This window comes from Melanerpes formicivorus, unplaced genomic scaffold (genome assembly GCF_026170545.1).
Source record: "Melanerpes formicivorus ecotype bairdi unplaced genomic scaffold, bMelFor1.0.p_v2 SCAF_8, whole genome shotgun sequence".
Lineage (NCBI taxonomy): Eukaryota > Metazoa > Chordata > Aves > Piciformes > Picidae > Melanerpes > Melanerpes formicivorus.
This window is the reverse complement of record NW_027142360.1, coordinates 23,227,468-23,253,199: the sequence shown is the minus strand read 5'-3', so window position 1 is coordinate 23,253,199 and position 25,732 is coordinate 23,227,468. Positions and strand designations below refer to the sequence as shown.

Below are 25,732 nucleotides of genomic sequence, written 5' to 3'. Positions count from 1 at the left end.
GGAGGTGGTTGGGGCGCTGTCCCTGGAGGTGTTTAAGACCAGGCTGGATGAGGCTCTGGCCAGCCTGATCTAGTGTGAGGTGTCCCTGCCCATGGCAGGGGGGGTGGAACTAGATGATCCTTGTGGTCCCTTCCAACCCTGACTGATACTATGATACTTGCTTACTGGGAAAGACTAAGAGGAAATTTAAAGGAGACAAAACTCAGAACTTGTCCTGTGCAGAATATTTTTTATCTCTTCTCCCAAATGTCTGTACATAAAGAAAATACAAACTATGCAGGTATATGACTGTAGTGAATAAAACAGCACCCAGCTATGTAAGAACACATGAATGGTCACACTGGTGTAGGCCGAGGGGCCATCTCTCACAGCACCATGCCTCCAAGGTGGCTGTTATCAGGGGAGAGCAGTAACAGGACAAACATATCCAACACACTTTGCAAACACTCTCCTAGATTCTCACTCTTTTCAGCTGAGGAGACCTCCCAAGCTGTATGTGTCTGTCTATAAAGTCCACAAATTCATGTATACATATTGCAACCAGGGCATCCTTTAGCAAAGAGTTCCACAGAGTATTTATATACAGACTTTATGGGAATTGTTTTGCAGTGCCACAGGTACTTGGTTTGTGGGTGAAAGGGGAGACTGATTTGTGTGGTTTATGACTCTACAGTTTCTCTGCTGTGATCAAGGAATGCTGGTTTCAGCTGCTCAGTGAATAACCCCTTTCCTTGGGAATCTTAACAAAACTTTCAAATAGAGTGAGGAAGAAAAAAAAAATCAAAAGGGGCAAAAAAGTGCTTTTCCCAGAGCTGATTCTGGAAGTGAAGTCTGCTTCACAAACCCTATATATTTTGTTTAGGACAAAGGATACTTTATATTCAGGAGAGACTCAGTGCTAAACTGGTTTAGAATGTGGGATACTCATATAGTGAGACAAATGTCATGTGTACACTAGCCAATGTGTGCAAACTATTTGAAAAGAAAAGAAGAAAGAAACTGAAAGGAAAGAGGAAAAGCAAAAGAAAAAAGGAAAAGAAAAAGAAAAGAGGAAAACAGAAGGAAAGAGGAAAAGAGAAGAGGAAAAGAGAGGAAAAGAGGAAAAACAGAAAAGACAAGAGGAAAGGAGGAAAAGAGAATAGAAAAGGAAAGAGAAAAAATAAAAAAGAAGAAAGAAAAAGAAAAGGAAAGGAAAAGAGGACAAAGAAAAGAGTAAGAAGAATTTTACTTTTAGCAGGTATCTGTAGCCTCACTGTAGAGTCATAATCCATAACCAAAGCCTCAGGAATTCTTTAAGCCAATCAGATGTGTGACCCTTTCATATGCCTTCAGTGGCTGAAGAACTGGGGTTCCAAACTGGGGTTCCTGGTATCTTGCAGCATGTTGCCTGTTTTTTTGCTTTAGGTAGCAGTGTCAGAGTGTCTTGTGCCTTGCAGATGTACTCTTCCTAAAACTTACAGCTTGGCTTGCTGTCCTGGTTTTCTTGAGCCTTGTCCCTTTTGAGGGGAGCCTCTCTTTTATGTTCCTTTCTTTCTTTTTTGAATTGCTCTTTGCACTACAATCATGACCTGAGCCAAAAAGGAGGAGAAAACAAATCCACATCAAATACTACTTAGTAAAAAGTAGATGACTTTGGTTTCCTTCATAGGAAACTGGTCTTATGGCAGAAGCATTTCCTCTACTGAAGGAGAGTCACAGCATGATTCAAAATCTAGTACTTCAGCTAGAGGCACAGGACCTGATTTTATTGCTCCTGTGATATGATGTTTTACTGACCTTCCTGGAAGGGCTAATTCCAACACTTCTCAGAACCAGACCAGACATCCCTTTCTGGCATACTGACACAGATGAAAAGCAAGGAGCCAATAGCTAGAGACTCTCCTACCAGTAACTGCAGAAGGATTGTGCAGAGTCAGAGGCATTCATTATCCTTTACCATTAAGCTGACATTTTCCATATTCTTTACCCTGGACTGTTCACAGAGTTGAATGAGCTTCTGGACCTCAAGTATCTCGGCTAGGAAGCTCCAAGATGTCATTTCTAGTATCTGTCACAGCTTATCAGCTGCTGCTGAACATGGGAGTTTTCCAGTACTGCTACCATACTGTGCCTCAGCTGATGTGACAGGCTTGGCCTTGGCACTGCCCACTGGTGAAGACCACCTCTCCTCAAGTGGCTAAAACACTGCTGGAGCCTGGGCCTCTGGCCTCTCTCTCAGCACGACCTGACCCAGAAGATACATTTTAGCATTTGGCAATGGAAGAGGTCAACTGCAGCTGGCTTTAGTGTGCACTGCAAATAACTCACCTGCAGGGCATGGTGAGGCAGGAATCTACTGGGTAAGGTCCATGATCATTGGGTAGATGAACTGGGTCTGACAGTGTATGGGGAGGCATGTGCCTCCTCCAGTAATGACATTTTGAAGCTCCTTTTATTCTAAGTGCAGAGGTGCTTTACACAGTTAATACTGAATTTCATTCATAATATTTCACCCATCTGGCCAAAATAAAGTGGGAAAGCAAAACAGGGAAACCTCCCAGTGATATTTAGCTGGGGTTAAAAAATACACTAGGAACCCGGGATCCCCTCAATCAGTGAATCCACTCCTCTCCTATCATAGGCACATCCTTCTGACAAACCCTTTCACAAACCATAGTTTTCCAGCTACTATGCCACTTTTTTTGTGGTTGCTTTTTATTTGTGGGTTGGTTTTTTTCGGTGACTTATGTTTCATTTTATTGTTGCTTGTACTTAAGTTCCCCAAGACAAAAACAAAGTAGTCACAAGGCAGAATAGCACTGGGTGCGTGCCTGAGAAAAACCAAGGCAGCAATTCAGAGCCAAGCACAAAGCCATTACTAAATCATAGCACTGCAGCATGTCACTGTTGGATTTTCAGCACCCAAAGTGTGAAAAACACATGGATAAAGGGTGTCCTGGCAATTAATGCCACTATCCTTAATGTGCAATAATGTGATGAAGAGAGTTTGAATTACAGAAAATTGAGCTCTTCCAAATGCTGAGACTGAGTGAAATGACAACCAAAGAACTCTGCACTTAGCCTCTCTTGGAGATTATTAAGAACCCAAAAGGCTCATTGGGATTTTAAGAATTAAACAAACAATCTTCACCTTTTTTCATGGGGTCAAGTACTTGAACTACCTCATGTTCAGCTTCAATGTCCTGAGTCTGTGAAACAGAACAGAAACACCAATTATTATTAAGTTCAAAAAGGCTGACTAAGAAAAAGCTATTATCCGTTAGCCATTTTATGGCTTGTTCAAGGAGTGTATACAAGGTTAACAGAGGGGAAGCTTGGAAAGCATTCAATAAGTAGAGGGAAAAGAGTTAAAATGTAAAGGCTGGGCTTTTATATCTTTTTTTTTTTGTTTCCCCCAAGCAGAAGGCAAACCAGGCCTGATTTTCAGAAGTTAAATTTTCTTCCATAGAATCATAGAATCAGTCAGGGTTGGAAGGGACCACAAGGATCATCTAGTTCCAAACCCCCTGCCATGGGCAGGGACACCTCACACTAGATCAGGCTGGCCAGAGCCTGATCCAGCCTGGCCAGAGCCTCATCCAGCCTGGCCTTAAACATCTCCAAGGATGGGACCTCAACCACCTCCCTGGACAACCTACCTAGACTTGTTGATACTTCATTCATTGATGAAACAGACAATAAAGAGTAATGAGTATTCTAGATCACCATTTGGTGACCAAACTACTTGTCTGAAGTTTAAGTGGTTGAATTAAGTTGTCATATATCAGTCTTTGGTCAGAAAAAGAGCACAACATGTTTCTACTGGGATGAAAAATACTCACAGCCTTGCTTTCATGACCTCTGTCCCTAGCAATGCTGTGAAAATGTTCTCCTGATGCTTTGGGTTTTTTCTGCACAGAAAATAGTCAGGTTACACTTTTGATTCATGAGGGAATATTAAGCTACAAAGAAAAGAAAAAAATCCACCACAAACCAGTTGCAAACAAACATGATAATCACAGTGCCAGAAGGAACCCATGCAAGAAGCTGCTCAAGATGCTGTTGTGTTCAGCAAATATTTATGAACCTGGACGTAAACATATCTTATTGACGAGGGACCTCACTTCCTACTCTGTACGGCTAGTTTATTTTTAGCCTGGGAACCTGGATGTGGTGGGATGGAAGGTAAGGCCGAGAAAGCCTCCTCCCTTCCCCCTTGTAAAGTAAAAGGGAAAAAAAAATTGACGGGAAAGGAAAAAAAACTCGCAAGCTGAATTAGCAAAGCAGTGGAGCTATATTTACAAAGCGATGTAGGGTTTGCAGGGGATTATTTACAAATTTACAATATCTACAATATATACAAAGATATACAACAGAGTAACACAGAAATGAGAGTGACCCCCCTCTGTACAGAGGGGGTTCCCCACCTCCGCTCTCCCCTCTCTCCCCCCTTTCCCCAGAGTGGGATAGGAAGAGAGAGAAAAGAGAGGAAAGAAAAAAAAATGTTAGAAGCAGTTTGTGTTAATTGGAAAAAGAGTTAATACAGGCCTGTTATCTGTTTTTCTCTCAAGGCCGGAGCCTTGGCAGAAAGCCCAGGACAGAAAGCTGTTGCCTGAAGAAGAGGCAGAAGCAAGACTGACTGAGAAGTGCTGGAAATGTCCAGTATAGTCCCAGCTCAGAAGTGCTTCCTCCCACTCATCCAATGAAATTAGTTTAGACTATTCCTTCCGTTTACCAACTTCCGTCCACCATATTCCCTTTCTTAAGGGGGCAACGTCAACCGGCCACAGTCCACCCCTTCTAAACAATTTCATTGGCTGTTCATACTGTCCATCTAATCCAAAACGATATTTACAGTTCGTGAATAAAGTTCATAGTCCATTCCGGCTATGCTCAGATGTAGATGATTCAAAAGTCCAAGAAAATCAGAAAATGAGAAAAATGGAAAACAGTTCATTTCTTCACCGATGAAGCGAAGAAAAGGGAAACAGGGAAATCTCAGGGTCTCTTAGTTGACTCAGGGCTCTCAGGGATCTCAGGGTTCGTGCACCGTAGACTCCTCGTTGATTCTTCCTTTGGACGCGATGTAGCTATACAACAGTTTGAAATTAACCTCTTTCAGCTAAAGTTAAATTTCTTTGTGGAATACACTGAATTTCACCATTCTCTTGCATTACCCAATAAGTGTGACCCGGACCTTCAGCTGAAACCACCCCTCGGACAGGCTTAGCCTCTCCTGAGGGTGAAAATACCCAAACAGTTTTACCTAACAAATTCTTTTCTCTAACAACAGGAACTCTATCACCTTCTACTTTCCGCAGCAAATCTGAATGTGCAGGTCCAGCTCGGTTCACTGAACCTCTACTATTTACCAGCCAGGTTGCTTGTGCTAAATGTTTTTCCCAGTTTTTCAAAGATCCACCCCCCATGGCTTTAAGAGTGGTCTTCAACAAACCGTTGTAGCGTTCAATCTTCCCTGAAGCTGGTGCATAGTAAGGAATGTGGAATATCCACTCAATACCGTGCTCTTTTGCCCAGCTCTTTACAAGGTTGTTCTTGAAATGAGTTCCGTTGTCTGACTCGATCCTCTCTGGAGTTCCGTGTCTCCACAGGATCTGTCTCTCCAGACCGAGAATGGTGTTGCGTGCAGTTGCATGTGGAACTGGATAAGTTTCCAACCATCCAGTGTTTGCCTCTACCATAGTAAGCACGTATTGCTTACCAGAACGAGAACGTGGTAGAGTGATGTAGTCAATCTGCCAAGCTTCACCATACTTGTACTTGGACCATCTGTCACCATACCACAAGGGCTTAAGTCGTTTTGCCTGCTTAATAGCAGCACAAATGTCACAGTCATGGATGACTTGCGTGATAGCATCCATGGAAATGTCTATGGATCTGTCACGAGCCCATTGGTATGTTGCATCTCTGCCTTGATGTCCTGACGAATCGTGAGCCCACCGAGCTAAGAATATCTCACCTCGGTGTTTCCAGTCGAGATCAAGATTAGAGTCCATGTCTACTTGAGAAACTCTTGCAGCTAGATCTGCCTGATGGTTGTGTTGCTGTTCCTCAGTAGCTTTGCTCTTAGGAATGTGAGCATCGATGTGTCTCACTTTCACTGGAATTCTCTCAATTCGATCAGCAATGTCCTGCCATAGGTTGGCTGCCCAAATGGGTTTTCCTTTTCTCTGCCAACCACTCTTTTTCCAGTTCTTTAGCCAACCCCATAGAGCATTGGCTACCATCCACGAGTCGGTGTAGAGATAAAGCTTTGGCCATCTCTCACGTTCAGCTACGTCGAGAGCTAGCTGGACAGCTTTTACCTCTGCAAACTGACTGGATTCTCCTTCTCCATCTTTCGCCTCTGCAACTCGGCGTGTTGGACTCCACACTGCAGACTTCCACCTTCGCTTGTTTCCAACAAGACGACAGGAACCGTCTGTGAACAAAGCATATTTCTTCTCATCATCAGAGAGGTCATTGTAAGGAGGAGCTTCCTCAGCACGAGTTACTTTCTCCTCTGGAGGTTTAGCACAGTTGATACCTTCAGGCCAACTTGAGATCACCTCCACTAGACCAGGTCTTTCAAGATTTCCCATTCGAGCTCTCTGTGTTATCAGAGCCATCCACTTAGACCATGTTGAGTCTGTGGCATGATGTGGTGTGGATCCTTTGCCTTTGAACATCCAATTCAAAACTGGTAATCTGGGAGCTAAGAGAAGTTGTGATTCAGTTCCAATCACTTCAGAAGATGCTTTTACTCCTTCGTAGGCAGCTAAAATTTCTTTCTCTGTTGGAGTATAGTTAGCCTCTGAACCTCTGTAACCTCGACTCCAGAAACCAAGAGGTCGTCCACGTGTCTCACCTGGAGCTTTTTGCCACAAGCACCAGGTTGGACCATTGTCACTTGCAGCCGTGTACAAAATGTTCTTAATGTCTGGACCATCTCGGACAGGTCCCAGACCCATTGCTTGAATTACCTCTTGCTTTATCTGGTCAAAGGCTGCTTGCTGTTCAGGTCCCCAGTGGAAATGGTTTCTCTTTCGAGTTACATCATACAGAGGTTTCACAATCTGACTGTATCCAGGAATGTGCAGTCTCCAAAATCCCACTATCCCCAAGAAACGTAGGGTCTCTTGCTTGTTGGTGGGACTTGCCATGGTAGAGACTCTATTTACCACATCCACTGGAATGTGTCGGCGTCCATCCTGCCACCGCACTCCCAGAAACTGAATTTCTGTGGTAGGTCCTTTCACCTTGTCTCGCTTGATGGCAAAACCTGCATTCAGAAGAATGTCAATGATTTTGTTACCTTTCTCGAAGACTTCCTCAGCCGTTTTACCCCAGACGATGATATCATCGATGAACTGGATGTGTTCTGGAGCACCTCCTTTCTCCAGAGCATCGTGGATCACTGCATGACAGATGCTTGAGCTGTGGATCCAGCCCATTGGCAGCCTGTTGAAAGTGTACTGGATTCCTCTCCAGGTGAAAGCAAACTGAGGCCTGCATTCCTCTGCTATGGGAATAGAGAAAAATGCATTAGCAATGTCTATGGTAGCATACCATTTGGCCTCTTTGGATTCCAGCTCATACTGTAGTTCCATCATGTCTGGTACTGCTGCACTCATAGGTGGTGTCACTTCGTTCAGGGCTCGGTAGTCTACCGTCAGACGCCAGTCTCCATTCTGCTTCCGCACAGGCCACACTGGACTGTTGAAAGGTGAATGAGTTTTGCTGACGACTTTCTGACTTTCCAACTGACGAATCAGATTCTGAATGGGCAACAAAGAGTCACGGTTGGTTCTGTATTGTCTGTGATGCACAGTCTGAGAAGCAACCGGCAATTTAATGTCCTGTATCTTATGTTGTCCCACAACTGCAGATTCATCAGAAAGTTCAGGTCTGGCAGATAGCTTCAATTTTTGTCCATCAATTTCTATAGAAGCTACTCCAAAAGCCCATTTGTAACCTCTAGGGTCTTTGAAACGCCCTTCTCTCAGAAAATCAATTCCCAAAATACAAGGTGCATCAGGTCCGGTCACAACTGTATGCTTCCTCCATTGTTTACCAGTTAAACTTATATTAACCTCTACCTTACTTAACTCTTGAGATCCACCAGTGACTCCCAGAATAGTTATAGACTCTGATCCCTGATAATTTGATGGTATTATGGTGCACTGAGCTCCTGTGTCAACCAAGGCCCTGTACTTCCGAAATTGTGAAGTGCCAGGCCACTGGATGTACACATCCCAATAGATTCTATTATCTCTGTTATCCCTCTCCTCCCCCTGGCGGGAGGCAGGGCACCCCTAGTTATGGGGAACATGCGCACATGTGCATTGCACATATTGTGCGGGGTTATAACTTTGCATGTTATAACTGGAGCCACTGTTGGAGCCATAAGAGTCGTTCTGGGGAACTGTGGAAGTAACAGCTACCCTTCTGGTATTACTACCTCGGGTTCTGCCACTTTGCAATTCCCTCAGTCTCCTGAAAAGATTAGAAGTTGGTTGGCCATCCCAGCGGTTCATGTTCTCACCAAACTGATCACGCAGAGTTATCCAAATAGTTCTACGTGATTGCCTTGGTGGTCTGTTTTGGAACGACCTGTTTTGGAATGTCCTGTTTTGGAATGACCTCCTTGGAGGACGTGTATTCCTCACAGATGAGACTTGTACCCACCTGGAGGAAGAATTGAAATTATCCTTCTGTGCCAATCGGTATATGGAATCTTTTAACTCTCTTATGCAATTCTGAATATCACCAGACATAGTTTTAATGGCCGAAACCAAAGAACCACGTGTCATGCTATCCTCCAATTGTCTCATTTGATCACTGAATTGGCCAACCGTGGGAGAAGCTCCACCATAACTTCTTGACACAATTCTGCTTGCCAGAATGTTTGCATAATTAGAAGGAGCAAGTTTGATGATCTTTTTAGCAAGACCAATACCCACAGGAATGTCATCAGGATTCAGAGTTTCATGTTCACCATAGAGTAGCTCTCTAACAGCAAATTCTCTCAAGCGCTTAATTCCCTCATCTATGGTAGTCCAGGGTTTAGGATTCCATGGAAGATCATCTCGGGAAGGGTATCTCAGGGCAACCGCTATTAAAAGGCGTATCCACAGATTAACCTTACCGAGAGCTTCGCCTAGATGCCTATCTATTCCATTATCCCTTGAGAGAGTTCCTAACTGAGCTGCTGACTTGTCTCCAACTGTTAGAGCTGAAGCACCTGTATCATAACACCTACTGAGCCAAGCTAGAACTGGTTCCTTATCTGCCCTGGTGAAATCTTTACGGACATTTCGCAATTCTTCCCGTGGTGACGAACAGTCTGTAATGTCATCTTCATCTTCATCTCCCTGAATTCTTTGCCCATAAAATCCTGCTGTCATTCTCCTAAGGATCTCTTTAAGCTGAGAACCACCTTTGCCAGCTGCTTTCCTAGCTTCATCTCTATCCTGCTTTGATCTCACTAGGTTAGCTAGATCTTTAAAACAAACCTTCTCTTCCTCCTGAGCAGGATCTTTTAGAGTAGAGGGCCCCTCACCAGGATCAGTCTCCACCTCTTCTTCTCCATCTTGGGCCTTTCCACTTCTAGTCTTTAAAGGAGCCATCTTGACTGGAGCTGTGTTTGAATTTACAGCCACCTTAATGGAAGCTGACAGGTCCTGAGATAAATCAGCTGCTGGGGCAGTGACTTCCGGTCCCACTGAGGGAGTGGGTGGAAGTGACGTTGCTCCATTACTGGCCGATGGAGAAGAAGAAGAAGGAGAAGGAGTGGGATAAGGAGTAGGTGCCATGTTGATACCAGCCGATGCCCTTGGCTGCTTGCCAGAATCAGCAAAGTCATTTAGAGCTGCTTTACCAATCAACTTTTTAGCCTTCTTTTTAACTGACACGGGTTCTCCACAGTCCTCGTCACTAGATGACTCTGGGACTGATCGAGATCCACGGCGTTTTCTTTTTGATCTAGTTTTAATAACAAAACACGCCCTGGACACCTTTTTCTCTCGCCACAAGGAATACAGAGAAAACACATTAGTTATCACCAGCAGCAGAATTATACACATCACATAAATCATCTTTGGATCCCAGGCATCACCTAAAGTTACTGTCTCCTCAGGCGGAATCTTAAAACCCTTTATCTCAATTGGGAGAGTGGTGGAGGTAACATTCCTGTATCTCACTGGCCATAACAAATTAATACATTTTCCATACCATAATTTAACTTTATACATAACCCACATATAAAGTGTCTGCACCAAATATTTACCCAGGTAATCCAAAATCAAACCCAAACAATACCTGTAAACCAGAGCCCCAAAAATTGAAAAGAATAATCGCTCCACAAACCACAATACCTTCATGTTTGCTAATTCAGCTAGAAAACACTAAATCAATCAAATAATAAATTAAACTATTTATCTGCCGCACGTTGGGTACGCCAATAAAAAAATGTGGTGGGATGGAAGGTAAGGCCGAGAAAGCCTCCTCCCTTCCCCCTTGTAAAGTAAAAGGGAAAAAAAAATTGACGGGAAAGGAAAAAAAACTCGCAAGCTGAATTAGCAAAGCAGTGGAGCTATATTTACAAAGCGATGTAGGGTTTGCAGGGGATTATTTACAAATTTACAATATCTACAATATATACAAAGATATACAACAGAGTAACACAGAAATGAGAGTGACCCCCCTCTGTACAGAGGGGGTTCCCCACCTCCGCTCTCCCCTCTCTCCCCCCTTTCCCCAGAGTGGGATAGGAAGAGAGAGAAAAGAGAGGAAAGAAAAAAAAATGTTAGAAGCAGTTTGTGTTAATTGGAAAAAGAGTTAATACAGGCCTGTTATCTGTTTTTCTCTCAAGGCCGGAGCCTTGGCAGAAAGCCCAGGACAGAAAGCTGTTGCCTGAAGAAGAGGCAGAAGCAAGACTGACTGAGAAGTGCTGGAAATGTCCAGTATAGTCCCAGCTCAGAAGTGCTTCCTCCCACTCATCCAATGAAATTAGTTTAGACTATTCCTTCCGTTTACCAACTTCCGTCCACCATATTCCCTTTCTTAAGGGGGCAACGTCAACCGGCCACACTGGACAACCATACTTTCTCAGTAGGATTAACTGGCACTGCTCTCTCTGTTTTTCTGATGCTGGGACTTCCAGAAAAACAAAAACTCCCAAAAGATTGGCATAAAATGCAAAAAAGGCTACCTATGGAATCAATGAGAGCATTAATAAAGCAGCCAGCAGGAGAATGTTTATGTACAGAAAAGGAATGTTACCCATCAAAATATTCATAGAATCATGGAATCAATAAGGTTAGAAAAGACTTCAGAGATCATCAAGTCCAAACTATCACCCAGCTCCTCATGACTAACTAAACCATGGCTCCAAGTGCCACATCCAATCCCTTTTAGAACAGCTCCAGGGACGGTGACTCCATCCCCTCCCTGGGCAGCACATTCCAATGGCAAATTACTCCTTCTGTGAAGAACATTCTCCTCACCTCGAGCCTAAGACTTGTGGCTTCTTTCTGAATGACTGCCCATGGAGTGCAGAGGAGGGCAAGAAAGCTGTTGGAGGGCCTGGAGAGTAAATCTTATGAAGAGTGACTGAAGGAGCTGGGGATGGTTAGTTTGAAAACGAGGAGGTTGAAGGGAGACCTCGTTGCTCTCTACAACTACCTGAAAGACATTATGGAGAGGTTGGTGCTGGTCTCTTCTCCCAGGTAATTAGTGATAGAACAAGAGGGAATGGCCTCAAGCTGTGACTGGGTAGGTGGTAGGGTTAGGCTGGACATTAGGAAACATTTTTTCCCAGCAAGAGTGGTCAGGCATTGGAATGTGCTGCCCAGGGAGGTGGTTGAGTCACCAACCCTGGATGTGTTTAAGGGTTGTTTGGATGTGGTGCTTGGGGATAGAGCTTGGACTTGCTGATCCTGAGGGTCTTGTCCAACCTGAATGTTTCTGTGATTCTGTCATTCAGGAAACCTGTGGCTATGGCACTTTGGGACATGGTTTAATGGCTGTAGTGGTCTCAGCAACCACAGTGGAACAATGTGGACTTTGCCCAAAAATGTGTTCTCCATGAAAACACCTCCAGGCATAAATGGGATAAATGCCTTCAGGGAGGGGGGCAGGACACAAAGAGATCCATGACAGCTTCCCTCACCACAGGTGTGCTCAGCAGAGCTCACGTGACTGAATCATGTTTCAAAGTATCATACCTGCCACTAGATCTTCAACTCTGAATCATGGAATTGATCAGCTGGCTGTCATCTGAAATGCTTATCTGCATGTTTTGCAAAGGGTTACAGGGCTCATTTCAGTTTTACACCCTTTTAGTACACACTCCTGATACTTATTTCCCCTTTTTACTGTTTGCTTACTGGATTTATGTCACAAACAGGAAGTAACAATTTACAGAAACTATTATTGTTGGCTCAATTTCATCCTCCAGTTTGCTAAAAGCAAACCACCCTCAACAGTCTGTTTTGCTTATTTACAGGAAACATCTTGAGCAGTATTATGGAAATCACAGGCACCAAAGAAATAAACATCAAGGAAACAAGGACAACCCCCAAGTTTTAACCTCTTCTTTTCTGCAAAACAAATAAATACAGGTTTCAGGGAAATAAGAGAGTCTCATTGCCTCCGGGCTACGTTTGCCTGTAAGCCTGAAAGCAGGCATTGGAGCAGTCTGATGCAGACAGGACCAGTGAGATGATCTGCTTGCATGCCTGAGAGGAGAGGGACCTGGGGGTACTGGTCGATGGTAGGCTGAACATGAGCCTGCAGTGTGCCCAGGCAGCCAAGAGGGCCAATGGCATCCTGGCCTGCATCAGGAACAGTGTGGCCAGCAGGAGCAGGGAGGTCATTCTGCCCCTGTACACTGCACTGGTTAGGCCACACCTCGAGTACTGTGTCCAGTTCTGGGCCCCTCAGTTTAGGGAGGTTGACTTGCTGGAGCGAGTCCAGAGAAGGGCAACAATGTTGGTGAGGGGTTTGGAACACAAGCCCTATGAGGAGAGGCTGAGGGAGCTGGGGTTGCTTAGCCTGGAGAAGAGGAGACTCAGGGGTGACCTTATCACTCTCTACAACTACCTGAAGGGAGGTTGTAGACAGGCGGATGATGGTCTCTTCTCCCAGGCACCCAGTACCAGAACAAGAGGACACAGTCTCAGGCTGTGCCAGGGGAGGTTCAGGTTGGATGTTAGGAAGAATTCTATACAGAAAGAGTGATTGCCCATTGGAATGGGCTGGCTGGGGAGGTGGTGGAGTCGCCATCATTGAAGGTGTTCAGAAGGAGACTTGATGGGGTGCTTGGTGCCATGGGTTAGCTGTTTGGGTGGGTTGGATTGGTTGATGGGTTGGACACGATGATCTTGAAGGTCTCTTCCAACCTGGTTTGGTTTATTCTAATAAAGGTTATTCTAACACAACTCCTGAGCATGGTGAATTGGGTGTCTCCAAAGCATGGCTGACAGCAGTGTACATGGCCACCAGACTTCTCCTGCTTAACGCTGGTGCCCTCCTCCTCAGGCTGACCTTACCCAGCTGTACTTCAGAACCCGACAGGTAGAAAGCCACCTTCTTTTGGAACAAAAGCACCACCTTCTGGTCAACCTGGGTTGAGCTATAGGGAAAATTAATACTGTTGTCCTGTGCTGTTCGTTTGAACTGTATGTCCATAGCCTATTCCACTGTCGATAACTATTCTGACTGACTTATTCCCAGGGTTCTTCAAACTAGAGCCTGTCAAATTCTGGTAACTTTTCCTGAAGGCATTCAGGACAGAGATGTTAACAGGCCAAAAAAACTCAAGTCATAGCATACCTTAGTATCTAGTTTTAGCAGGTCTGCATCAGGATCAGAGGAATCTGAGCTGTTAGATGTTTGGCTGCTGTAAAAGATAAACTTTGGTTTATTTCATTTCCAGATTTGGTGATTGCAAACAGAGGTTTGCAGCATTCATCCCAATAATTAGCAGGTGTTCCCTGTAGTAATCCCAGATGTAGAGATGTGAGTGTGTGTGTAGAGATTGGAATGCGTTTCCCACGTGCCTGCCTTCCAGATCCACATTTTAATTGTACAGACCTACAGCTAACCTGCAAAAAGTGGGCAATGTATCTTAGAGAAAGCTTGGTTACTGAAAGAGACATGGTCTATCCCCATGGCACCTCCTGCTTCTACCTAGGTTTCTCTCAGTTTTGTTTCACACACCTTCCCCCTTCCCAGTCCTCTCACAGACCATCATCCTCTTTGTTCCTAGTAAGCCTTCTCCTAGACCTCTGATGGTGCATTAGAGTCTTGTGTCTCTTTCTATTGCCTTGCAGTTCAGCAGCAGCTGTCAAGCTCAGCTCTTGATTTCTATACTCTAGGCACTTCAGGTCTGATGAGATAGAGCCAACCTATTAATGATCCCCCTCAAAAAAAAAAGTGTACAAAAGTTTTATTCCCCAATAAATTATCATGCAGCCACAGCTGTTCATAACACATAAGTGCCCACATCTCACAAATCACCTACAGTCCCTGCCTGCACTGGCACAGGAGAAGCTGATCGGGTTTAATAGATCTCATTTGGTCAGCATTCAGATTCTTGCACTGCTATTGATTACCTTCTACTTAACCCCTTTGGCTAGATGGAATCAGATTAGCATCTTCCATGGTTAATGAAATCAGTTTTACCCAGCCTCAAAACGATACACCTTACGTTGTGGCTACATTGCTCTGCAAAATGTAAGGCTGAAAAACAAGAGGAAATGGCTTCATGTTGTGCCAAAGGAGGAGTTAGGTTGGACATGAGGAGCAATTTCTTCCCCAGAAGGGCTGTCAAACCCTGGACCAGGTTGCCCATGGCAATGATGGAGTCTCTGTCCCTGGAGGGATTGAAAAGCTGTGCAGATGCAGTTCTGAGGGGCATGGTTTAGTGGTGACCTGGCAGTACTGGATTAATAGTTGGACTTGGTCTTTTCCAACCTAAATGAGTCTATGATTTAAATGATGCAAAAGATCAGGGTCTATACCAATACAGTTTCATTTCTCCTCAGGAAGGCCACCTGGAGTAGATACAGAGCTCTACTTCCAATGAACTGGCTGTTACAGTTTGGCTACAATAACATTTGCATGCAGTCTTTTAAGGAGTGTTAAATTAAGGAGTGTGACCATTAATAAAGTAACTTCAGTAACATCTCTCACATTTACACTGACACTCTTTATGAGGTGCAGAGAACATAGTAAATTGTGGCATATCTGAATACTTCTAAATTACCTGAAATTCCAGGCTAACACATCAGAATTCAGGACCTTGGAGTTCCCCCTGGCTTGCTGTTTCTCTACCTTCTCATGTTCCTTCAGGCACAGATAATAATAAGAAACATTACCAATGTAGTTTACTGCTTAAGAAAGCCATTAACAAATTTAGTATTGCTATAACCCTATAGAGTTATTATATTTTGTCACAGTAAGATGAACTGAGGCAGGAGAAAAGGCCTAGGGGGGGACACTTTCCTTACCTCCTTGTTATGAACACAGTAATTGAAGAGAGCATCACAAAAATGCTGTCCTATTGACTCCAAGTCTTTCATATCAAAATGAGTCATTTGTCTGCAGCCTGTAGCATCAGTGGGAGCAAGAAAGAAATGAAAATGTCACTCATCTTGCCGACTGCAGGGTATCTGTGACGTTTCAGGATGGTGGCTGGCAGCAAACTCACATATCACAGTATCACAGTATTGCTAAGGTTGGAAGAGACCTCGAGGATCATCGAGTCCAACCTATCAACACAGACCTCATGACTAGACCATGGCACCAAGTGCCACATCCAGTCTCCTCTTGAACACCTCCAGGGATGGTGACTCCATCACCTCCCTGGGCAGCACATTCCAATGATTAATGACTCTCAGTGAAGAACTTTCTCCTCACCTCCAGCCTAAACTTCCCTTGGTGCAGCTTGAGACTGTGTCCTCTTGTTCTGGTGCTGGTTGCCTGGGAGAAGAGACCAACCCCTTCCCGGCTACAACCACCTTTCAGGTAGTTGTAGAGGGTAATGAGGTCACCCCTGAGCTCCTCTTCTCCAGGCTAAACAATCCATTATCTTTCACTGACAGATGTTAGACAGGTTTGTGAGTGCTGGAGTTTTATACAGATGATATTACAGATCATTGGTCTGCCTACATGAAGTGTCCACTCAGAGGAGGTTAACTATAGCACACAGCTGACTGATGCCCTAAGACGAGAGGTCCTACAAAATACAACTAGCTTTAGTTACTGCTTTTAATCAGCATGCCACTCACGTTGTTGTTTCATGATATGTATGCAATAATGCTGAAAAATAGCTACTTTTGATGGGTTTTTTCCAACTCTTCTCTTAAATCATCGTTGATTTCTACACAATAAAATAGAACACCAACAAGTAGACAGTACCTCGAGCTAGCATTTTCCATGAAATAACACAAGTAAAGCTCTTGTTTGATAATGTCTACTAAACAGCCACAGGGAGTCATCTCACCCAACTTAGAGCCACAGATAGAGGCTTCCAAAGTGTAGCTGTTGTTGATGCCCATCTTCCACATCACCACTCGGCCTGTGCCTTCTCTGCCCTTTTGCACTCGGAAGCGGCAGTCTGGGAACGAGAACTTCAAAGGCAGGTACAGACATCAGCTTTAGAAGCAAACAGGAAGATGCAATAAATTCCTTTAAACCCTGCAAGTTCTTTTACAAAACCCCTTACCTAGCAGCTAAGCAAGTGTCAGTTTTCACACTGCTTGAACGTTGCTCAACACAGCTCAGAGCATCCAGATACAACGGAGATGTAGGTGAACTAACAGTCCTTTGATTAAATGTTTGGTTTGCTTTCAGGATTTCTGAGACATCTGCAAATGACTTTTGCTGTGTCTGTACTTGCTGTTTCTGAAGGATCCTATACAGACAGCTGCCCAGCTGTGTTACCAACATGCTTTTATACACCAACGTGCATCTTACTAAAAGGTTGGAATAACTCTTGTCTCATAAGTTAGCAGACCAACAATTTAATGCAACTGATATGGAGCTCACAACCACTTCATGATTGATAGCTGAGGAAAACAGCATTAGCTGCTATTATGCAAGGACATCTAGTAGGTTAGTTTGTGCACTGGTTTATAGAATCTTAGAATCAATCAGGGTTGGAAGGGACCACAAGGATCATCTAGTTCCAACCCCCCTGCCATGGGCAGGGATACCTCACACTAGATCAGGCTGGCCAGAGCCTCATCCAGCCTGGTCTTAAACACCTCCATGGATGGGGCCTCAACAACTTCCCTGGACAACCCATTCCAGGGCTTCACCACTGAGCTTTTGCAAACTTTCTGGTTCAAAACAAGCTCACTGGAGTCAGATTTTGCTGGAAAATGGGGCATTTTTAAAGCCACCATTCCCTAGTACACTCTGTTTTTTCTTAACTGAAGTATCTTAGACAAAGATGATGATTTTTGACACAGTTGTCAACAGAAGTTTTCAAATTCATCCTGAAGAACTATTTTGTTGCTTTAGTTTCTTCTTTCCTTCCCTGCTTGCCTTTAATTCTACAGTATATATTAAAGCCCCATTGAATATTGTGGGTACAGAACATTGAATGTTAGCCTTTGACACTGTAAAACTTTACACTTCAGCTCCTCTTGATGCATTTTGGAGTGCTGGAATTCCAAGGAGTTAAAATTTCTTCTTCCTACCATCTCTAATTTCAGCCAATTGCAGATTATTTTACTGGGTGAATTTCTATCTTTTAGTAAATGTAATACCTTAACAAAAAAACCCCTAGGAATCCTAGTTTCAGGTGAGTAAGTTTCTAGCCAGACATTTGCTTACCTTATCTGGGCAGCTCTTGCTCAGCAAGAGTGGGAAGACACGTGGATGCAGGTGGGGTGCTTTGGAACGCTGCTTTGACTCACAACCATACATAAAGACATTTTGTTTCTTGTTGTGACCATGGATGTCACAATACAGGAAAACATCACGTTCCTCCATCACTCTGTAAGATGGGACAACATGGAATGCTTCATTAAAAATGTGCGTTTTTTTTCCCTCCACCTCAGAAACTAGTCTGAACTGATGTTACACTGAAGCTTGTGTGTAACCTGAAAAGCAAGAAATCCACACAAGTTTCATATTCTGAGCTCTAAGTTAAACCTTTAGTGTGCCAGATCAGAGACAAAGTGCTCAGTTGCCTCCACAAAAACTCAGTTGTCACTGCACAGAAATAAGTGCATGCATCAGCAGCCTTTGTCCAGGTGTTCCAGCTTTCAGCTGGAACATCCAGCTCGGTAGATGTGCACAGGAGGACACTGTACAGCTGAAACCTGATGTTCTTACCTGCTGTTCTTCCACTGCTGTACATGTTGGATAATACATGTTGTACAATGATGAGACTGAAGCATAAGTAGCAGTGAATCCCTTTTCTTTATCAAACTGGAGACAGCAAGCTGTATGATGTGCCAAGACTCTGCAAAGTATTATTGCTTAACTAACTCTTAAAAGAAAATTTGCAGCTAGACAGACTGGGGTTTAGCATCCCACACCCTCAGTGCCCAATTCATGTCAAAGCAGAGCTCTATAGGGAAGATGTGATAGCATCACAGTGTGTCACCTGGGACTTTATGCTGGGCAGGAGTTAGAAATCCACAGCAGAACTAAGAAGGAAGCAGTAATAAGCAGATCTGTCTCTGCTCACAGCAGCTGAATATGATGCTGAAGGTCAGTAGCACTTAGGCAGACAAAATTGATACTAATTACAGGAAACTCACAAGTGCAGGCTGCCTCCCATATAGAAAGACATGAGGGGTGCTCATCCCCTGTAAGCTAGGGATCTGCATGGCAAAACATTCATTTGAAAGAACAAAAATCTCATTTAAACCAGGCTGCAACCAGATGAAAAACATTAAATGTACTAACACTGTCACTGGCTTTCTGCACAAGAGTCCTGTTTGGTTTAATTTTGTTACAGATGCTTACCAGCTGAAGGTTTAGTTTTATAGCCAGAGTATCAATGCCTCTGTGACTGGTAGTCTATGTAAGAAACCAAACACATTTGCAGCAAAACATAGAGAAAACTTGGCAATCTTTGCTGTCAAATGGACATCTGGGATCTATTCTGAACCTAACCACATCATTCATAGTATCATAGAATCAGTCAGGGTTAGAAGGGACCACAAGGATCATCTAGTTCCACCCCCCCTGCCATGGGCAGGGACACCCCACACTAGATCAGGCTGGCCAGAGCCTCGTCCAGCCTGGTCTTAAACACCTCCAGGGACAGGGCCTCAACCACCTCCCTGGACAACCCATTCCAGTGCTTCACTACTCTCATGGTGAAGAACTTCCTCCTCACATCCAGCCTGGGATGTGGTTGTATGCTGGAAAAGAAGAAAGTGAAAGAAATAAGGAATTTGATAAGCAGATTTTGGCAGGGTATACTGAGGAGAAATATGCTGAAAATGTTTTGGTAAAAGCTCTTTTACTTTGGAGATAGAACTTACTACCAGGACTGGAGAAAGTGTATTAAAGGGAAACTTGCACAATACTGAAGAAGAAAATAGCCTGCTCTGAAAAGCAACCAGACATGAAACAGTCAGAAAGGCTTGGGGGCAAAGATGTCAACAATACCAAAACCCATAGAGAAGTCACACTAACAAAGAGGCAGTGGAAAAGAAAATCATCTGTCCTGCAGGGAAAGAAAATGAGGTTACCTTTTGATCATGCGCCGGGTGTGCCAGACGGAAGGGTAAGATTTCTTCCTTTTCGACTTGTACTTGCGGTTCAAGTCTTGACCTGTTAAAGAGCAGCGGTGATTTCCCACAATCACACCATCTGGATTCAACATGGGCACCACTTTGAAGACAAACTTGTCCCTCAGGAGCTGAGCTTTGCCTGAATCACCAAGAATGTAATCCAGAAAGCCTTTCATTATCCAGGAGCTGTTAGTTTCTCCTGGATGCACCCTCGCCGTTAGTATCACAGCCTTCCTCTCGGTGCCCGCGCTGCTCTTAGAGGGGTTGGTGACAGTCAGAACGTACACCATGTTTCCCGCTAGTGAATGGCACAAGAGATCAATCTTGCAGAATCTGGACTTCCCTTCATCTGTAGAGATGGCCACCAGGTACTTCTGCAACTTGGAGTAGGTGTAAGGATAGCAGTGAGCAAAGTAGCAGGTATCTTGGTCGTGAGGGAACTGGAACGTCCACGTGAGCGAGAAATATTGCTGCCTGCCTTGGCCTGCATTGTTTTTGTAATACTTGATTTCATTTCCAGTCCTTCGCCAGCCAACCCTGTGCTCCTTAGCATCAGCTTCTGAGTACATCAGTGGCCTCAGGCCACACTTGTAGAGGCTGTTGGGCCTGGTGAAGTTGACGATGGTGAAGCGATACGGTGTCCCCGCCTGTGTGTTGCTCACTTGGAAGTAGAACCACTGTGTGTGCCTGCCTGCGGAGAGGTCAGTGCGCAGGCTCAGCTGGTACTCAAATTCATTGCTGCTAGGCAGAAAGGAGGCAAACAGCTGTGATGCTGGTTAGCACTGTAGGATGATGCAGTGTCCAACAACTGGAGAGGTTGGAAAAGACCTCTAACGTTATCCAGTCCAGCTGTTAACCTAACGCTGCCATGTCCACAGCTATACCACATCTGTAAGTGACAAATCTACACAGTTTTGAGCACTTCCAGGGATGGCAACTCCACCACTTCCCTGGGCAGCCTGTTCCAATGCCTGACCACTCTCTCAGTAAAGAAATTTTTCCTAATATCCAATCTAAACATCCCCTGGTGCAACTTGAGTCCATTTCCTTTCATCCTGCTGTTTGTTACCTGGGAGAAGAGACTGACCCCCTACTTGCTACAGCCTCCTTTCAGGTTGTAGCATTGGGCTGTATCTCTGTGGAGAGAGATAGAACCTTACTTCAGGAGATTGTAGAGGGAGATAGTCTCCTCTGAGCCACCTCTTCTCTAGACTAAACAACTCCAGTTTCCTCAGCTGCTCCTCATAAGCTATGTGCTCTAGACCCTTCATCAGATGTGTTGGCCTGCTTTGGACACACTCCAGCACCTCAGTGTCTTTCCTGTAGTGAGGGCTACATGCAGACTGCCATTAAAAAGCAGCTCACAGTGAATAAAGTGCAAATCTAATTTACAATGTCATAAATCAAAGACTATGCAGCTGCTAGGAAAAGAGGCCTAGTTGCACCAAGCATACCAACATAGCAACTGCTGTCTTCATTCACAGCATCACAGAATCACATTAGGACTTTTAATAATCACTAGGACTTCTAAAAACATTCTCCAAACTACGCTTTAAAAGGAAATGCTTAAGACAAGGTGCTGAATTTGTGTAGGTGAGTATCACCTACAGAAAATATTCAGTGCCAGGGAATAGCTGTCAGATGGTTTCATGTGAACGATACCTGAAACTACTTTTGAAACTTGTTCAACTAACAGAAACCAAGTTACAAACCCACAGTATGACATCCTGCTTAGAAACTGACAGCAGGCTGCTGATAGTAACACCTCTGAAAATAACTCCCTGTTGATAAAAGAAGAAGAGATAAGAAACTTACACTTTGACCACCTTCTGCAAATTCCCACTCTCAAACCGTGCTTCGAAGATCAGGGTGGTGTCCCCTTCCTGATGGAGGATCTGCTTCAGGGGGCAGAGGCCTCTCACTTTGCAATACATAAAGCAGGAATTCTTATTAGGCAGGGGAAGGGGCAGAACAGATTCCTTTCATTTCAGTCTCAGTCATTTTAGGGAATATCTGCATTCTTCTGAACATTTCTTCTAGAAACAGGCAGCTGCATGGAGTTGACTTTCGAAGCATTTCTTAGGTAAGCATAAAGCAACTATATGAAGATTTAGTCTTCCATTCTCACTTAACCTTAAGGATTTCAGCCAGCCTGAGATCTGACTCTGTCTTGGAGGTGACTGTGTCTCTCTGCATGAGCAAAGGACAATCCATACTCTGTACATAGGCAAAGCAACTGGTTTGGTATAAAGACTCTAGGACTCAGCTCTCCTAGATGTGTTCACCAGTCAAACGGGCAATTTATCTGCTCAGAAATCACCTAGAGCTGAGAGTTGTTGCCATCAGTTGGTTCTTAAATCTCTGTATTCAATAATTCTAGTCTAGAACTAAAAAAGATGACACCCAGGCCCAGCAGCAACCACTTTTACATTGCAAGTGATGTTTCCACATCACTTCCAGCATACAGTCTGATCCTGTATGCTCCTTTTCCTCTGTTCTGCTATCTTGTTCACTGTTCCTCAGAAGAGACACTCACAAAGGCATAGCTGACCTTTTAATTACTATCTTCATTACTATAGTTCACTAAGCCCCAGAACTTCTAGGTTTGCCATCAGTGAGAATTTACTTTTCTGGTTGAGAAGTTGTTTAGATGCCAGAAAGCTTTTGCCACCAAGGTGTGGAAACCCAGGGTAATCAAAATCACCTCTCCTCCCCAAACTGCACCCACAAAACAGAGAGAACACAGCTCTTCTGCTGAAAGCCAGGAGAGAGCTGTGTAACTATGTAACTAATTTCTTCCCTGTCTATAGGAAAACAATTTATTCCCAATTTAAAGTAGCAGTCAAAAAGCATATTGGTTTCACCAGGCTTTGAGTTAGGTTCCCACAGGGGATCAAAGCAGGTGCTTCAGTGACCTACAGGTGACAAGAAGATATTTTCATTGTGTTCCCACCTTCTTCTTCAAGATAAATCACAGTGCCTTTGTCAGGAGTTTGGTATGGTGGCATCGTCTCCAAACCTGTTGGAGTGTAAAATGGCTCAGGGGTGGTGGGTATCCAATCTGAAAAAGAGAAGACACACAGAAGGAGTACAAGCAGGAAGAATTAAGACTCTCTATAATATGAAGCATACACTGACAAGCAGTTCATCCTCTTTATACCAGTTGCACAAATCCACACAAGTTCCCTTTTGAACTTCTTTTCCTGGATCTGTGAACAAATCTTCACTATAGCTCTAAATAAAAATACACATCAAACTGTGCATGGACTGACTTTTGCTGTGCAAGCTTACTTCTGTTCCCTGTACAGCTTGCTTACCATCTGTGAGGATGACAATGGTGAAGATTAGATAAAACTGGTACCATTAGGAAAACAGATGCTCCAAATACAGAGTGAAGTCATTGGTTCTCCCCCCTCTACCCTGCTCTTGTGAGACTCCACCTGGAGTACTGTGTCCAGTTCTGGTTCCCCCAACACAACTATGGAGTTGTTTGTGCAACTCCATAGGAGCTGATCAGAGGGCTGTAGCACTTCCCCTATGGGGGCAGGCTGGGACAGTTGCAGCTGTTCAGCTTGGAGAAGGCTCCAAGGAGACCTTATAGTAGCCTTCCAGTACCTGAAGGGGGCCTACAGGAAAGCTGGGGAAGGACTTTTACAGGGAGGAATGGCTTTAAACTGAAAGAGGGGAAATTTAGACTGGACATTAGAAAAAAATTCTTTACAGGAAGGACAGTGAGACACTAGAACAGGCTGCCCAGGAAGGCTGTGAATGCCCCCTCCTTGGAGGTGTTCAACTCCAGGCTGGAGTAGGTGTTTTCCAACCCAAACAATTCTATGATTGTGTTTTCTTGTTTTCTGTACAAATTATATTTTGACTAAGATTGATCTGTCTTTTAATATTTCATTCATAGTGACAATAAATTCTTGCCTTTATTTATATGACCCTGCCCATGGCAGCAGGGGTGGAACTAGATGATCTTTTAAGGTCCCTTCCAACCCAAGCCAGTCTAGGATTCTGTGATATATAAGGCATGCTTCCTCTTTGCCCACACACAAGATTTGGAGCATAACCCAGTAACTTACCAATGTGCTCAATTCTGTCCCTCATAACTTCATATTGGTGTGGCCAATACACCAGGGAAAACTGACTGGCAGATGGTAAATCATCCAGATTCTGAGGCTCCTGAGGATGGAGTACCACTGCCTCTGAGTCAGATGATGGCAGAATTTGTTTTGCCCTGGGAAAAAGATGAGCACAAAAGGAATCCATAAGAAAGTGAAAGAACCCTCACATCAGTCCCTCTTGCCCTTCCAAGTGGAAACAGGCTACAAAGAAAATCTATGTGAAAAGAACATAACTAACCATAGCACAGTAAAATTACATGCCACTGAAATGTAAATTTATTGCTCCAATAAATCATGCTGTATTTAAAAGTAGCTTTGAATGAACAGTTAACTCACTAAACCACCAAGCACATCAAGTAGTCAGCTGCAGCAGGGAATGGTTTGATTGGGTTCTTATAGGAAATGTTGACATCTTTTACTATTACTGCTTTTATTAGAGTAGACTAGACTAGACTAGACTAGAATAGAATTAACCAGGTTGGAAGAGACCTTTGAGATCATCGAGTCCAACCTATCATCCACCACTATCTAATCAACTAAACCATGGCACCAAGCACCCCATCCAGTCTCTTCCTAAACTCCTCCAGTGATGGTGACTCCACCACCTCCCTGGGCAGCACATTCCAATGGCCAATCTCTCTTTCTAGGAAGAACTTCTTCCTAACATCCAGCCTAAACCTCCCCTGGTGCAGCCTGAGACTGTGTCCTCTTGTTCTGGCGCTGGTTGCCTGGGAGAAGAGACCAACCCCCACCTGGCTACAACCTCCCTTCAGGTAGTTGTAGAGCAATAAGGTTTCCCCTGAGCCTCCTCTTCTCCAGGCTAAGCATCCCCAGCTCCCTCAGCCTCTCCTCACAGGGCTGTGCTCCAAACCCCTTCCCAGCTTTGTTGCCCTTCTCTGGACACGTTTCAGCAACTCAACATCTTTCCTAAACTGAGGGGCCCAGAACTGGACACAGTATTCAAGGTGTGCTGAGTACAGGGGCAGAATGACTTCCCTGCTCCTGCTGGCCACACTGTTCCTGATGCAGGCCAGGATGCCATTGGCCTTCTTGGCCACCTGGGCACACTGCTGGCTCATGTTCAGCCTACTATCAACCAGTACCCCCCAGGTCCCTTTCTACCTGGCTTCTCTCCAGCCACTCTGGCCCCAGCATGTAGCACTGCATGGGGTTGTTGTGGATTACTAGTGTGTTGTGGCAAGGTCTGCAATCTCCATGTCTGAGTCAAACTAGAGAAGGGGGGTGGGTGATACTTGCTTGTCACAGAGGATTCCTCCAAAGTTTTGAGGAGCCACTTGAATGAAAACATGACAGGTAGAGGAAAGGTTTTGAATCTAGTAAGTGGATTGGGACTGCTGGTGCTGTGCACTGACTACAAAACACTGCTCAGAGTGACCCACTTGGTTTTGTAGTAGATATGAAAAGAGTCCCCTCCAAAGCACTCCCTTGGCCTTTCCACTGTTTACAGCAGGTCACAGGAATTTGGTTTCATGGGAATTTGTTGTACTTGATTTCGGTCTGAACCAGGTGCCGGCACCTCTAAGACTCCAGCGCCAGGGACGAGCTCCTGGGACAGAGGTTTGTGTAGTGTGAGGCACAGCACGCTCCCAAAATGCAGCTAAGGCTCACACCGGCCCCGCGGTGCATTCCCGGTGCCTGCACAAGTGCTGCTCACGGATTTTCTTAGGAGAATAAACACAGCTGCTTCGAACTCATTATTGGTCATTTCCTCCCCACCTAGGACCACCTCTGCCGAGGAGCTGGCACCATCGGCACTTACTGGGCTGCCTTCCTCCTAGACGGCGGGGCTCTCCTCGTCCCGGGCCGCGCCGGGGCACTCCGGTGAGGCGGCGGTACCGGCAT

General features: G+C 44.5%; 1 protein-coding gene across 1 annotated transcript; it reads right to left on the bottom strand.

The window, feature by feature from the left end:
- Nucleotides 1-215: 215 nt before the first annotated feature.
- On the bottom strand, nucleotides 216-25,732 carry AGBL3 (AGBL carboxypeptidase 3). Its single transcript, XM_068141755.1, is given in 14 exon segments — nucleotides 216-1,360; nucleotides 1,363-1,568; nucleotides 3,131-3,188; nucleotides 3,822-3,890; nucleotides 13,816-13,882; nucleotides 15,251-15,330; nucleotides 15,495-15,592; nucleotides 16,490-16,616; nucleotides 17,827-17,989; nucleotides 19,704-20,486; nucleotides 21,561-21,687; nucleotides 22,699-22,806; nucleotides 23,828-23,982; nucleotides 25,650-25,732. Coding segments are annotated over 14 exon segments (2,166 nt in total). The 3' UTR covers nucleotides 216-1,318.